The sequence below is a fragment of the Somniosus microcephalus genome, chromosome 19, assembly GCF_052327205.1.
Source record: "Somniosus microcephalus isolate GS21.2 chromosome 19, FLI_Smic_1.0, whole genome shotgun sequence".
Lineage (NCBI taxonomy): Eukaryota > Metazoa > Chordata > Chondrichthyes > Squaliformes > Somniosidae > Somniosus > Somniosus microcephalus.
The window spans coordinates 28,262,936-28,278,696 of NC_141005.1; the positions used below are offsets into that span (position 1 = coordinate 28,262,936).

At 46.3% G+C, this 15,761-nt stretch overlaps 1 protein-coding gene across 2 annotated transcripts; it reads left to right on the forward strand.

Moving 5' to 3' along the window:
• The first annotated feature begins 927 nt into the window (after positions 1-927).
• LOC147104272 (uncharacterized) lies at positions 928-14,440 on the forward strand. Of its 2 annotated transcripts, XM_085961463.1 has the most exons (7): positions 928-1,315; positions 4,641-4,751; positions 6,329-6,484; positions 7,761-7,897; positions 9,689-9,839; positions 10,137-10,272; positions 11,439-14,440. In XM_085961463.1, exons 1-7 carry the CDS (start codon positions 1,001-1,003, stop codon positions 11,537-11,539), a joined length of 1,107 nt encoding a protein of 368 aa, XP_085817589.1. In that variant the 5' UTR covers positions 928-1,000; the 3' UTR covers positions 11,540-14,440. The 2 variants fall into 2 exon arrangements, with proteins under 2 accessions (XP_085817589.1, XP_085817588.1); XM_085961462.1 differs by lacking the exon at positions 4,641-4,751 and having other exon boundaries at positions 933-1,315.
• Positions 14,441-15,761: the final 1,321 nt, after the last annotated feature.

Consider the following 15,761-nt stretch of genomic DNA (forward strand, 5'->3'; position numbering starts at 1 on the left):
CACTTTCCATACCTCGGGAGCCTACTGTCAACAAGGGCAGACGTCGACGACGAAGTCCAACACCGCCTTCAGTGTGCCAGTGCAGCCTTCGGTCGCCTGAGGAAGAGAGTGTTTGAAGACCAGGACCTCAAACCCAGCATTAAGCTCATGGTCTACAGAGCAGCAGTGAGACCCGCCCTGCTGTATGCCTCAGAGACATGGACCATGTACAGCAGGCACCTCAAAGCACTGGAGAGGTACCACCAATGCTGCCTCCGCAAGATCCTGCAAATCCATCGGCAGGCCAACATCCCAGCATCGAAGCTTTGACCACGCTCAATCAGCTCCGATGGACGGGTCACATTGTCCGCATGCCCGATACGAGATTCCCAAAACAAGCGCTCTACTCGGAGCTCCGGCAAAGCAAGAGAGCCCCAGGTGGACATAGGAAATGCTTCAAGGATACCCTCAAAGCCTCCTTGAAAAAGTGTAACACCCCCATCGACACCTGGGAATCCCTGGCCCAAGACCGCACAAAGCGGAGGAGAAGCATCCGGGAAGGCGCCGAACACCTCGAGTCTCTTCGCCGGGAGCAAGCGGAAGCCAAGCGCAGGCAGCGCACGTCAACCCAAGCACCTCACCCAACCGCCCCTTCAACCACCATCTGCCCCACCTGTGACAGAGACTGTAGGTCCCGCCTTGGACTCATCAGTCACCTGAGAACATTTTTAATGTGGAAGCAAGTCATCCTCCGGTCCGAGGGACTGCCTAAGAGAAGAGAATGCTGTACTATATTAGTGCAAGTTATTATTATAATAATAATATAATCCTTATCACTATGTAATAATGGGATCACCGCATTGAGCCAGTACTGATTGCTCTTTACATTTTCCTGCCTCTGCATTTTTTGGGGGGGGTGGGTGTGGTGTCACCATTGCGGGAGCTGAGAGCGGGGTGTGGTGTCACCACCGCTTTAGGACGATGCCTGGGAGCTGGGGCAGATCGCGGAAGAGGCGCAGCGATGATGGGCCGGCGGAGAAGGAGCTGCTGCTCGGGGCCGCGGTCCCTGCCCTTCACCCGGAGGCTCGCCTATTTTGACGGCGAGTTCGAGCGGCTGTGCCGGCGGCTGCTGCCCGCCTCCGAGCCCGAGTGGCGCCGGGTGCTGGAGCCTCTGCTCCGCTGCGGCGCTGCACCGACCGGTGCCCGGGTTCGCTCCGGCCGCCGCACCATGGCGCTGGCCGCCGCCGCCCTGCTCTTGCTCGCCTGCTGCTTCCTCCTCTGCAGCCGCCCCGGCGCTCGCTTCCTGAGCTTCTGTGGCCGGGCTCTGCTCATCCAGGTCGGTATCCGCCTCGACCTCTGTGAAAGGTTGCACTGCCAATACTTTCAAATATCTCTTTTATTGTAGTGGATGTGAGAGGGATTCTAAGAAACGCCGTAAACCCATCTTGCATTGATCTAGCGCCTTCAACTTAGTAAAACGTCCCAAGGCGCTGCACGGGAGCGTCATCAAACAACATGTTTTAACAGCCAGCCACAAAAGGAGAACGTAGGCCAGATGACTAAAAGCTTGATCAAAGAGGTGGGTTTTAAAGAGCGTCTTAAAGGAGGAGAGAGGCGGAGCGGTTTAGGGAGGGAATTCCAGAGCTTAAGGCCTAGGCGGCAGAAGGCATGACCACCAATGGTGGGGCGATTTAAAATCGCTCAGTGGACCCGCCATCCAAGGGATAGCAGCAGCAGCTCCCGAGCTGGCATCAAATGATCCGCCGCACTCACCAGTCTATTCTCCCCCCCAATCCTACTAATCACACTGTGCACTTGAGCATAGTTGACTTCCCAAAGTCGAATGCACTTCTACTCTGCAGTTCCGCCCCTTGGTGCTGGGTGGGCTTTATTGAAGACATTTTGGAATTTCAGAACATAAGAAATAGGAGCAGGAGTAGGCCCTTCGAGCCTGCTCCGCCATTCAATGAGATCATGGCTGATCTTCTACCTCAAGGCCTTAGAGAGGGGCAAACTTGTTTATTTCTGTTTTTCTGAGGTCTCTGGAATTTGGGCTTGGGATCCACGTGGCCATTGACTGGCCAGGACTCCCAGTTGGTTTGGGACTCAGTTTAAAGTGAAGGGAGGGGTCGTTGGGTTTATTAAGTTAATTTTCCAAGATGGAATTTTCTGTTCTGAATTAGTTGTTACCACCAGTCAGTCTAACATTTTCTGTTTTTAGAATTATAGGATGATACAGCACAGAAGGAGGCCATTCGGCCCATCGTGCCTGTGTCGGCTCTTTGGTAGAGCTATCAAACTAGTCCCACTCCCCTGCTCTTTCCCCGTAGCCCTGCAATTTTTTCCCCTTCAAATATTTATCCAATTCCCTTTTGAAAGTTACTATTGAATCTGCTTCCATCATCGTTTCAGGCAGTGCATTCCAGATCATCATAACTTGCTGTGTTAAAAAAAAAAAAAAAAAAAAATGTTTCCTCATGTCGCCTCTGGTTCTTTTGCCAAGCACCATAAATCTGTGTCCTCTGGTTACCAACCCTTCTGATACTGGAAACTGTTTCTCCTTATTTACTCTGTCAAAACCATTTACGATTTTGAACACCTCTATCAAATCTCCTCTTAACCTTCTCTACTCTCAGGAGAACAACCCCAGCTTCTCCAGTCTCTCCACAAAACTGAAGCTCCTCATCCCTGGTACCATTCTAGTAAATCTCTTCTGCACCCTCTCTAAGGCCTTGACACCCTTCCTAAAGTGTGGTGCCACAATACTCCAGCTGAGGCCTAACCGGTGTTTTATAAAGGTTTACCATAACGTCTATGCCTTTGTTAAGAAAGTCAAGGATCACGTATGCTTTTGTACCAGCCATCTCAACTTGTCCTGCCACCTTCAAAGATTTGTGTGCAAAACACCCCCAGGTCGCTCTGCTCCTGCACACCTGTTAAAATTATATCATTTAGTTTATATTGCCTCACCTCATTCTTCCTACCACAGTGTATCACTTCACACTTCTGTGTTAAATTTCATCTGCCATGTGTCTGCCCATTTCACCTGTCTGTCTATGTCCTCCTGAAGTCTGTTACCATTCTCCTCATTTTTACGACATTTCAGAGTTTCGTGTCATCTGCAAACTTTGAAATTACACCCTGTATACCCAGGTCCAGGTCATTAATATATATCAAAAAGTGCGGTGATCCTAATACTAACCCCTGGGGAAAACCCCTGTATACTTCCCTCCAGTCTGAAAAGCAACTGATCACCGATACTGTCTGCTTTCTGTCCCTTAGTCAATTTTGTATCCGCACTGTCTCTAATCCCACAGGCTTCAATTTTGCAATTACGTGGTACTTTGTCAAAAACCTTTTGAGATTCCTGAATTTGTAACCACTTTTGATCGGCTGGGATAAGCAGGTGGATCTGACAACAGCTTTCTCTGCTTAGCTTGGGGGTTGTGTGTCAGCTGGTGAGCTGTCCGCCAAATAGATCAAGAAGGTTATCGGTTCGGTCCACGCAATGTGCATGATTAATTTGTACAAAGTAAGTGTCTTTGTTACTCTATTTGCTGGATTCAGGATATACTCTGTCTGTACCCAGCAATTAAATCCATAACCAGCCAAGGCATTGGGTCATTCAGCAACTTACTCAGACTCGCTAAACTGGACTCAATGTCCTGGCTGCAGGAGATCACAGACCTCGACATATCAACAATAGCAAAATACTGTGGATGCTGGAAGTTTGAAATAAAACAGACGCTGCCGGACCTGCTGAGCATTTCCATCAATTTCTGTTGTTATTCCTCAACATGCCCATGGTTTGAGATGAGGCAGTTGTCACTTAATATTTTGGGATTGTGTGTCTGTAGTTTTATAAAAATCATTTAAAAATTACTCTCTTACTTAAAGCAATGCAGAGAATATTAGCCAGGTTTTAAAGAAAGGGGAAAAAACTATACAGGCAACTCAGTTATAAACTACACACCAGTTCTGTTATTGGGGTTCTAGGGTGAGGGTGGTGCTGGCAACAGGGATTTCAGCCACAGGTCTAGACAGGTGCTGGTATCAGGGATTCTGGCCCACACTAGACTAATGCTTGCATTGGAGATTCTGGTTTCATGATGCTGGTTTCAGGGATGCTGGCACCAGATTTACATTCATGTTGGAGATTTCGGCCACTGGATTAGGCTAGGCCTGGTTCTGACATCCTGGCTCCAGGCTTAACTTGATGCTGGTATTGGGGATCCAGACCCTGTTCATGCTGTATTGGTGATTTCAGCTGCAGGTTTAGTCATAATAAATCCTGGTTCCAAGCCGAGGCTGGCGCTGGCATCAGAGCTCCCAACCTCAGGCCTTGGCCAGTGTTGGTATCAGTGATTCTGGCTCCAGGCCTGGGCAAATGATGGTATTGAGGATCTTGGCCCCAGGCCTCTGCTGGTAGTGGTATTGGGATCCTGGTCGAAGGCCTAGGCAAATGATGGTATCAGTGATCCTGGATCCAGGTCAAGGGCAGTAACAGTGCCAGTGCCAGTATTGTGTTTTCCACTCCAGACCTAGGTCCCTGCTTCTCTGGGGATCCCATTCACCTAATACAAGATGATAAACAGTTGGGGAGGGAGCAAGTTTGAATGATGGAGAATTTCTAATGGAAACACATTTCTTCTTGTCTTCAGTTGCTGCCTTACTGGGACTGGACACTGTACTCCAACACTGACTGCCTCATCGGGAACCCCTATTACTTTGAGAGAGGCCTTGAGTCCTTGCAGCTCACAGACTGCATCAATGTGAGTTCAGAAGCACTGTGACAAGAGTTTCTAAAATTATACCTTGAGATCCTTATAAAGCTGGAGTGGGACCTCCACTGAGAGAGTTCAAATCCTATTCATGCCTCAAATGACATTGGCATTCAGGTTCCCCCTTGAAGCCAAGTTTCACCATTGTGGCCAAGCCAACAAGGGATGGGATTGAATAATGTTTGGGTGTCTTTTGTCATCTCTCAAACAATGTCTGCCAAATGGACTGTCTCATACTCCGAATGGAGATGTACTATGTTGATGCAGAAACACATTGTGCAAGTGGAAAAGAGGAAACACAAAGTCCTTTTGACGTAAGCTTATGTTTCCTATTGGTGATTTAAATCACCAGTGCAGCAAAATACAAATGATAATTTGAATTATTTAATTTGTGGTAAATTATTTCTAAGTTATAATAATGTTTGGAGAATAGGAGCTTTCCTGATGGCTCAGTGGGTAAAGATTCTACATTTGGTCAGGACAGTACTGGGCACCACAATTGAGTCTTCTTCTTAGGCAGTCCCTCAGAACCAAGGATGACTTGCTTCCACATTAAAAATGAGTTCTCAGGCGACTGATGAGTCCAATGCGGGACCTACAGTCTCTGTCACAGGTGGGGCAGACGGTGGTTGAAGGGGCGGGTGAGTGGGTTGACGTGCGCTGCCTGCACTTGTCTTTCGCTTGCTCCCGGCGAAGAGACTTGGTGTTCGACGCCTTCCCGGATGCTTCTCCTCCACTTTGTGCGGTCTTGGGCCAGGGATTCCCAGGTGTCGGTGGGGATGTTACACTTTTTCAAGGAGGCTTTGAGGGTGTCCTTGAAGCGTTTCCTCTGCCCACCTGGGGCTCTCTTGCTGTGCCGGAGCTCCGAGTAGAGCACTTGTTTTGGGAGTCTCGTATCGGGCATGCGGACAATGTGACCCGTCCATCGCAGCTGATTGAGCGTGGTCAAAGCTTCGATGCTGGCCTGAGCAAGAACACTGACGTTGGTGCGCCTATCCTGCCAATGGATTTGCAGGATCTTGCGGAGGCAGCATTGGTGGTACCTCTCCAGTGCTTTGAGGTGCCTGCTGTACATGGTTCATGTCTCTGAGGCATACAGCAGGGCGGGTATCACTGCTGCTCTGTAGACCATGAGCTTAGTGCTGGGTTTGAGGTTCTGGTCTTCAAACACTCTTCCTCAGGCGACCGAAGGCTGCACTGGCACACTGAAGGCGGTGTTGGACTTCGTCGTCGACGTCTACCCTTGTTGACAGTAGGCTCCTGAGATATGGAAAGTGGTCCACGTTGTCCAAGGCCTTGTCGTGGATTGAGTAACCTGCCTACAACTCACTGTCTGGGCTCATGCATGGATAGTGACTATTTGGAGGATGCCTATCATCTGTGAACCATGCCGTAGTGAGAATTGGTGCTTTTGGAGAGAATTTGAAAAAAACCCCACTGTAGATGAAAAGTATTTGTTTTAAACAGCGAGCATCTGGACTGATCATGGGGGATTGCTTGCCCTCCTGCTTCAAGTTGTTACAGTTCTTTTTTTGAAGCCTTATATGTTTGTGCATCTGTTTGTTTAGGTATGCCGCAGATACCCAACAGTGGAATCTCTGCACAGAGCAGATCCAAAAGTTGTTCTCCAGAATTACCTGCGTCAGAATCTGCCCCTCATAATAACGGATGGGGCAGAAGAATGGGTTGCGCAGAGAGAGTTTACTGTGCCATTCCTAACCCAGGTCAGTGAACAAGGAGTTTTTTTTTAAACCTCTTTCCGACTTCATGAGTGAATAGAGTGGACCATTACACAATGTGCTGTGGGCACAGGAGCTACCCCACAATCTCCAATGATACAGCATCATGACAGCTGAAGTTGTAACTACTGGGCTAGTGCTTGACTAAGATTTAAACTCTCATCTCCAGGTGGGGCAATTGCCTCTTGAAAGATGTTCCATTGTTGTATTTGACGGTGGGTGCCCTATAATGAGGTCTTGTGCTCGGTCCCAGAAACCTCGAGGCAGGAGTCCTACTGCTGGAGCTCCCAGACATCGAGTTTGGGTCTTAACCGCTGCAGCCACAGCTAACAAACAAGGAAATTAATCCTGCATGTGTGGATGGGGGTGATTAGAGGCCTCGTGGGGGGGTCTCTGATCACGGGGGGGTGGGTTAGGTAGGGACCCTGAATCCAGAAGGTAGGTATAAAGCCACTTAGCTCCTGGATCCAGCAGTCCCTGCCTCTGATTAACTGCCGGGTTTCACACAGGCAGTTAAATTCAAAATGGAGGGGGAAAAAGAGGCTTCCAGCCTCGTTACAATATTTAAATTGAGGTAATGCCCCCTGGGAGCGGGTTGGTCGCCCGCCTCCCGCCCCGCCTTTGGCAAAACAGGAAGTGGGCGGTTTGGAGGCAGGGCCAAGTCGGGAATCCCATTTTTAACAATTTAACTGCTCCAAACCCATCTTTTTTTTAGGGGAAAATTCCGGCCTTAATATCCAAACTTGTGAACCTTGTGGTTGATGTGGAGGTTAATGTCTTCAATTGTTACTTCTGGCAGATGTTTAGGGACTAATGAACTCTCTGGTTATGGGTTTGAGATTTATTTGATATTTGAATCCTTGATCTCAGTGCTCATGTTATTTTTTCATTAGGGTGTGGGGTGTCCCACCCGGTAGGTGGGTTGAGGTGAAAGAGCAACAAACCCAAATCTCAGCTTGCAGTGATAGTGACTCCTATTGGTCCAGCATGGGCAGTCCTATCATTACAGTTGGCAACCTGAAATTGATGTGCATTGCTCTCGGGAGGAGACTGGATGGGGTTGGGCGAGCGCACATGGTGGGGTGGGGTTGGGCGGGATGGGGGTGGGGGGTCCGCGGTGAAGAGATGGGTCACGCAGTTGAGGGCATGAGGGAGGAGCTGGTGAAATGGGTAACAATGAAATCGGGGAGGGGCGGGGGGCAGACAAGTAACACAAAGACTTGGGCACGTCGCTGATCCTGAGTTGCTGTCTCTTTTGCAGTTATACAGTAGTCACCCAGTGCTGCAGAACACAATGGTATGCAGTTATTGGGACTCTCATCACTCGCTGGAGAACAGCCCTGGTGCCTTCTTAGAAAAGGTCCATCGACAGAGGCTTGCCCAGTGGGCGATTCAGTGGTAAGACGGGGCTTCTGTGCTAACTGGTAAATGCAGTGTTAGATTCTCCTAAACCTCAGCTGCGATTTCATCAAAACTCGACGCCGCACTGAAATGTTTGTCTATTAAAAGTCTTGCGTCTAACACATTGGTTACACCTCAAAGTGTAACACTTGACGGTGTCACACAAAGTGCATGTTATCCTTGCTCATAGCAACAAATCACAACCAAACAGGTAGATGACCTACTAATAAACAAGCAACATTTAAAAGAAAATCAGTAATTTCTTGCTGGTTTCTTCTGACTTTGATAACCTGACTTGCCCCCAAAGGGAGGAATGGGGGTTTATTGCGTCTTGCTTCTATTATATGTGAACATCAAATAACACTCCAGCAGTCTGTCCTGTCCATCATTTCTTCATCCGGATTGGAGTACTTTTCTTTTTAAGCCATCCATTAAAAAACATGACAGCCTTGTGTAGTTCTCACTCCAAATTTCTTGACTCTGATAACTCTTAACTTTTCAGTTGTGACTCCACACTCCATTCATGTTGGCAATTCTTTTGTGGGCGGGGAGAGGCAATCCATTACTCCCGTTATGCTGATAGAGTTAGATGAGGAAAGATGAGAGGAGGCTCGAGTCGAACATAAACGCCGGCATGGACTGGTTGGACCGAATGACCGAATTTCTGTGCTGTATATCCTATGTAAAAACATATCCCTGTGCGGTTAAGAAGGCTCTTAATCATAAATTGACATGATAATTTGTTGTTGTAAACATATACAGAAAGTACTTTTTGATCAGTTTTGGATACATAAGGTTTGGCCATTTGCTTAGCATCAGTAGCACTATTATTTAAACCGTGGGTACAACGTTATCTTTTAAAGAATGTCCAAACAGCAAATAAAATAGTGTTTTAACCCTCTCCCATCTGATGCATTCCTAACATTTCCTACACACACTTAGCTGATTGCTAATTGGCTGCTGTGTGTTGTCAGTTATCAAATCAAGACTTCCCATGGATAGCATGAGTCTGCCACTGCGCTCTCCCCTCTGCCACCGCCCACAACACTCTACCTGTTGACTCTTCCATTAACATCTGTCCATACATAATCCCACCATCTCAATTTGGCTTTCCACATCGTCATCTCCCAGCTGTCACTCATTCCGTCATCTTCTGAGGGGTCCCAATCTTCATCCACACAACACATGCCCTGCGCCCGGGTGGCCCTGGAGATGGAGCACGCGGTGTCCGCCGGCGCGCTCGAGCACTCCCGTGACCGGTGGGCGCCGCGGGGACTGGAGTGCATAATTGGATTGGACAACCAAATTTTAATTTGATTTGCTAAGGTTTATTTAAAGTTTTAGAGGTTTAATTACAGTTTATTTGTTTAATTTATTTGGTCCTTTTAAAAGAGGAACACATGCCCTGCCGATGCCAATCTTCTTGTAAATTATTAATTTTGCAGACAGACCACTACACTATTGAGGTATTTTTCTCACTCTATGGTCATGTCTCTCTTCACATTGTGTTTCAAATGGATGCTGTCCATCGCAGCCACATTATCGTGCATCATACTTGTTTTAGTTTTTGTATTCATCTATACTCTCTGAAACAGTGGTGACCTGCCTTGAATTGGCAGATTGACTGGACTTAAATGGGTGTGGTGAACTGGCTCGAATTGAGGATAAATTTCACACCAGTTGGTGTTGCAGACTTGTGGTCTGAGCTGAGGTTGTTGGAGCTCGTTTCAGCCGTGATGTTTAACCATTGAATGGTGACCATAGATAAGACAGTTTATTTCTACACAGGAAGAATTGCAACAAAGCAGCAGCGAAGGTGATCCGTGCGTTTTATCAGCGACCCTACTTCCTCCCTCCAGTAGTGGAATTGGCAGAGTCCAACTGGTTGCTGATGGCGTCGCGAGCAGAGAATAGTGGGATAGAGGACACATTCGTAAAGGTAAAACAATATTTGCTTTAATTGGACAAGGATGTGGATGAGTGGTCCACGGTTTATTGCAGGTGCATGAGCATTGATGGGCCTGATACTTTCTAACCCTTTTCGTACGTTTGTTTCTGGATGGCATCTGCTCAAACACTTCTACAACTGTTTCTGGACCTTAGATGATGATATACCAGTTTATTTATTTGATACTGGTAGTTTGTGAGCTCAGTCATTCTGGCAACTGGAGCAGCCATGTGGATTAACTGTGAGCTGATGGAGAAATGCTGAGAGCTTTCTCATTTTTTTGCGCAGGTGAGCGATCATGATGGGGACCTGCTGATGTGGATCGCTCAGCTACAGGGGGTTTTTGAGGTTCAGCTCTTACCCAAGGACATATGTGCAGGCAAATGTACCCATTATACCCTGCAGCTTTCACCTGGAGAGACAGGTATGCAGAGCAGCACTGCGGGACAGTGCGATTGTGTGTCATTATATGTATAGTTCAGATTCCTATTCATTCTAATACAGAGGTGTATTGGTATGTGCCGGTGGTGAAATATGCTACCTTACTGATTGGAGATGTTACTAACAAATTCTTGAGACTGCTGGTAACGCGAGATGAGGTTCAGCATGTACGTGATGATGACCTAAAGCCACAGGTACCAGTGTGGGCCTTCCATTACCTGCGGCTTTAGGTCATCATTCGGTACAACAACAATTTATTGATGACAACATCACCAGTAGCCATTCAGTGTGTACATCCTCACCATCATGGCTCAATGTGGCATCTCCTACTCAAACTCATTCTTTCCCATGGCCTGAAGATGGTAGAACTCCACACAGCCCCATCTCCCCCCCCCCCCCCCCCCCCCCCCCCCGGTCTTCCTCTTGCAGGATTAGGTCTTTTATACCATTTAACAGCTTCCGTTATTTATTTATTTTTTATATTTAATTTAAAAATGAATCCTACCATTTATTGCCATGTACTGTGACTGAGGTAATATCTCTGTCTTTTGCAAAGATACACATGGTTTGATGGGAACATTGTAACTGTGAGATTTATTGGACTTATAAATGTTGACTTTTAGGAGTTCCCTTGCCTGGCGCACTACTGGGCCTTGCAGACCAGGAAGGTCCCAGGTTTGATCTCTGATCTGTGTTGAGTTAACTGATCTTAGCTGGGGCAGCAGTTGACGTGATGCAATTGGCCGCCAGGCTACTGAGCTATGGAGGAAAACATCAGCTAGGGCACTCATTTGTGATTGCTATCCAACCATCTCTGCAGGAAAGTGCATGTGTGGATATGGAGTGAGAACAGGGTGGAGTGTGGCTGTGATGTTCCCTAAGGTCAAATGGCCAGATAATACTTACTGCTTAGGCTCACGCATGAACAACGATCACATGGATGAGGTACAGGAGTAGGCCATTCTGTCCCTCGGGCCTGTTCCGCCATTTAATTAGATCGTGGTACTAGAGGCCATGGAACACTAGTCCAGCACAAGCCGATGTCTTAAGGAGTGGAAGGGAGAAAATTGAAGGATAAAGAAAGCAAGGGAGCATTGATGGAGTGTTTGGTTAACTGAAAGAATATTGATATGTTTCTTTCTCACCCAGTTGCTGTACCGCTTCAGATGTGGGAGGTTCAATATCGTCCTTTCAGTTCCACTGCCATTGGACTTGCTGCAACAGGAAACTGGCTTCAGGACCCCAGGTAACGATGGCAGAAGTGACTCTACAAGACAGTATCCTGCTTCAGGGAATCTAGGATTTGGACAGTGGCCAAGCTGGTGTCTGCCACTCGTGAGCTTGCACTGTATCCTTGGAGCCTGGGTCGGACCATCTAATTTTATTTGCCCTGATGTATCACTGATTGATTATTTACAAGAGTGTTCAGCGTTATAAGGTTGGGTTGCTGGATGAGGAAGGGATATCTAGACTTCAAGTAGACTTCAAGGATGTGGCCTGAATTGATTCAGAGGATAGAAAAAAAACAGGTGCTACAATGGGTTTGATATTTTTCTTTATCATTAAAAGCTGGTCCACAAATACAGAGCCTTGATGAGACCCGATCAGGATTATTATGTTCAGTTTTGGGCACCGCACCTCGGGAAGGATATATTGTCTTAGGAGGGGGTACAGCGCAGATTCACCAGAATTATACTGGGGCTTAAAGGGTTAAATTATGAGGGCAGGTTGCGTAAACTTGGTGCTTATTCCCTTGAGTTTAGAAGGTTGAGTGGTGATCTAACTGAGGTGTTTAAAACAATAAAGTGATTTGATAGGGTAAATTCAGAGAAACTATTTCTGGTAGGGGAATCCAGAACAAGAGGGCATAATCTTAAAATTAATGCTAGGCCATTTTGGAGTGAAACCAGGAAGCACTTTTCATGCAAAGGGTAGTGGAAATCTGGAACTTCCTCAAAAGGCTGTGGATGCTGGGACAATTGAAATGTTCAAGACTGAGAGCAATAGATTTTTGTTTGGTAAGGGTATCAAAGGAGAAAAGTTGGGTAACTGGAGTTGAGGTACTGATCAAACATGATCTCATAGAATTGCAGAAAAGGCTCAAGGGGCTGAATGGCCTAATCCTGTTGCTTTGGTTGAAGAACAACACAGGAAGTATATTCCGTTGGCATGTTTTGCTTTAGCTGTTTATATCCTAAGTACTTACTTTGAAAGAGAAAAAATTAAGTCCTTTCCTCCTGATAAAACACCAACATGCAGTAAAAACTTGCTGCCCTGAAGGCAGACTGGAGGATGGCAACACGGGAGAAATTGATCCATTTTTAAAGTGAGACAGGGCTACAGATCTCTGAAGAGGATGAGGGCTGCTAATCTCTATAGGGTGAAGGAGAGATGTGTATTTTTTCTGGAGGCTAGAGGACTGTAGATGTCTACAGGGAGAAGATGAAGGTGGAGCTGCAGTTCTCTGTGGGATGGAGAAAAAGACCTGCATGTTTTTGTGCGGCGGTGGAGAAGGGCTGCAAATCTCTGCAGGGTGGCTGCAGACCTCTGAGAAGGAGAACAGGGGCTGCAGTTCTCTGCAGGAAAGAGAAAGAGTTGTATGTCTCTGTGTGGGGGGAAGGGAAAATGGGCTTCAGATGTGTGCAGGATGGAGGAGGGGAATACAGGAAAGGGGAGGAGAGCTGCAGATCCCTGCAGGAGGGAGGAAGAGGAAGGGGGCTGCAGATGTCTTCGAGGGAGGATAAGAAGATCTCTAGAAGAGGGGTCCTGCTGATTTCGGCAGGAGTTAAGTGTCGAGTTTCATCGGGCTGTCTGGGTCTTTTGGATAAATTAATTTGTTGAACGTTTTTAGGTCGAGGGAGAGCTGCACTGGATCTGACTTAAGATTGTTTGATAAGTTCATTTGACAAGTTCATTAGGTACAAAGCAGACCAATGTTCCATCTCCCACCTCTGTCATCCTTAGCTTGTCTTGACGAGTATACAAAAGTAAGGTGAATCCAGGGGACAGGGTTTAGATCATGGCTTGGAGGATCCAGGGGACAGGGCTTAGACCATGGCTTGGAGGATCCAGGGGACAGGGCTTAGATCATGGCTTGGAGGATCCAGGGGACAGGGCTTAGATCATGGCTTGGAGGACCCAGGGGACAGGGCTTAGATCATGGCTTGGAGGATCCAGGGGACAGGGCTTAGATCATGGCTTGGAGGATCCAAGGGACAGGGCTTAGATCATGGCTTGGAGGATCCAGGGGACAGGGCTTAGATCATGGCTTGGAGGATCCAAGGGACAGGGCTTAGATCATGGCTTGGAGGATCCAAGGGACAGGGCTTAGATCATGGCTTGGAGGATCCAAGGGACAGGGCTTAGATCATGGCTTGGAGGATCCAGGGGACAGGGCTTAGATCATGGCTTGGAGGATCCAGGGGACAGGGCTTAGATCATGGCTTGGAGGATCCAGGGGACAGGGCTTAGATCATGGCTTGGAGGATCCAGGGGACAGGGCTTAGATCATGGCTTGGAGGATCCAGGGGACAGAGCTTAGATCATGGCTTGGAGGATCCAGGGGACAGTGCTTAGATCATGGCTTGGGGGATCCAGGGGACAGAGCTTCAGTTGTGGGAAGGTAGATGAAGAACAGGATGCAGCTATGGATTGAGGATCTGGGGACAGAGCAGCTATTACAAGGTGAGAGATTCAGTCACCGAAAGATAAACCCGGAATAGAGGTAAACCATGGACTAAACGCCTCTCTTACCGAGAGGACGCTAATCTTTTGGACTCTGAGTTTGATACACAGCTCGCTGCTCAGCAATGAATCCTTTTGTTGCGATAATAGCCTAGATCTCATCCTGTGCAAACAATCTAATCAAAGCTTATGTAAGTTAGCAGGAGTTCTGATTGCTGCCTATTAAACCACAGAACGATGTTCTTAAACAGCACCTTGCTATGAATTAACCTGTGAATGAAGGAATGCAGTGATGACCTTTGAGCTTAATTTTGATGACGTATTCCAAACACTGAGACAAGCTAAATTTTATCCGTTAAGTGATTTCTCATAGACATCAAAAGATGGATATGAAACTGCTGTTTTGAAAAGATTGTAAAATTAAATAAATTTTTATTTAAAACAAAAATTGGAATTCTTAAATTGTCTGTTATTGAGTATTCTGCAGTTCAAGTAGGGATTGAACAATGTGTCACGAGGAGCTGGATGTACTGGTTTTGGATTATTGAGCTCTATTTTCTCATTCAACGTTCAACAAGCTAACCACAGTTTTTGGAAGAGGACTGAGCCGGTTAGGATCTGAATCTCTTTATGCTTTTGCTGCAGCATCCATGCATCTGTCGATTTAATAGTTAGCCCAACTGTGGTACTGCTATTGGATTAAGGGTAGGCTCACACTACACTCTGTCACTTTGGATAGAGGGAAATTTTCATGCAGACCAATGATTCGACTGTGGAAGCTAATTAAATTTATGTATAAAACTAGATAATAGATTACAACACAATTATGATTTATAACAATCACATCTCTCACCAACCTCTTCAACGTTTAGAATAGAATTAAACAAATGTCTTCAGTACGGGCATAGTAAATGATACAGTCCAGTCTTCTCATGCTCCTTGATAACAAAATGTCGTCTGAAGCCTCGGGTAGGAAATTTAATGCGGAATATGAAAACCAAATGTTCACAGAACAACCATCAGAATCCGGCAAGAATTAAATATTCTGCAAATAGTCCCAGCTTTTATTCATTAATTTTTCTTAAGAAGGAAAGTGGTTGAACTTTGAAGATATATCCAGACAAAAATATAGTGGAGTAAGACTTTGTAGTAGAAGCTAGGAACTGTGGAGGAGCAGAGAGATTTAGAGGCCCAAGTACAGAAATCACTAAAAGCTCATACAGCAAATCATTTAAAAGGCTAATGGAATGTTGGCCTTTATCTTCAGGGGGCTGGAATACAAAAGGGTGGAAGTTATAGGGCCGTATTTTCCGATCGGAGGCTTCCTGCGTGCGAAGGCCTCCGATCAGGAAAAATCTACGGACTTAACTGAGGGCTCCCGAGGTCCGGACACTTCCGATCCTGGGCCTCTCCAACTGCAAGTACGCAGGGCCCACGTATCCGAGGCACAGGTGGTTCGCAAGCGTCCCTGGGATCACGTGGGCCATGGGGAGCCAATCAAAGAAGGGAATCTCCCTTCATACACTTGACAAATAGACCTGTCAAATATATGAATGGAGATCACCCCAAAAACACTGTAAAACATTAAATACATTTAAAAAAATCATATTTTTAAAATTAGTTGAAATTACAATAAATTAACTATTTTAAATAAATTTAATTTTTTGAAAAAAAAATTAAAGTTTTTTTACGGGGCTAAAAATAAACTTTTTTTAAAAAAGTATTTTTAAATGATAAATGAGTGAAAAAAATTTTTTTTTCACTTTTTTCAAATCTTATGCTAGTAAA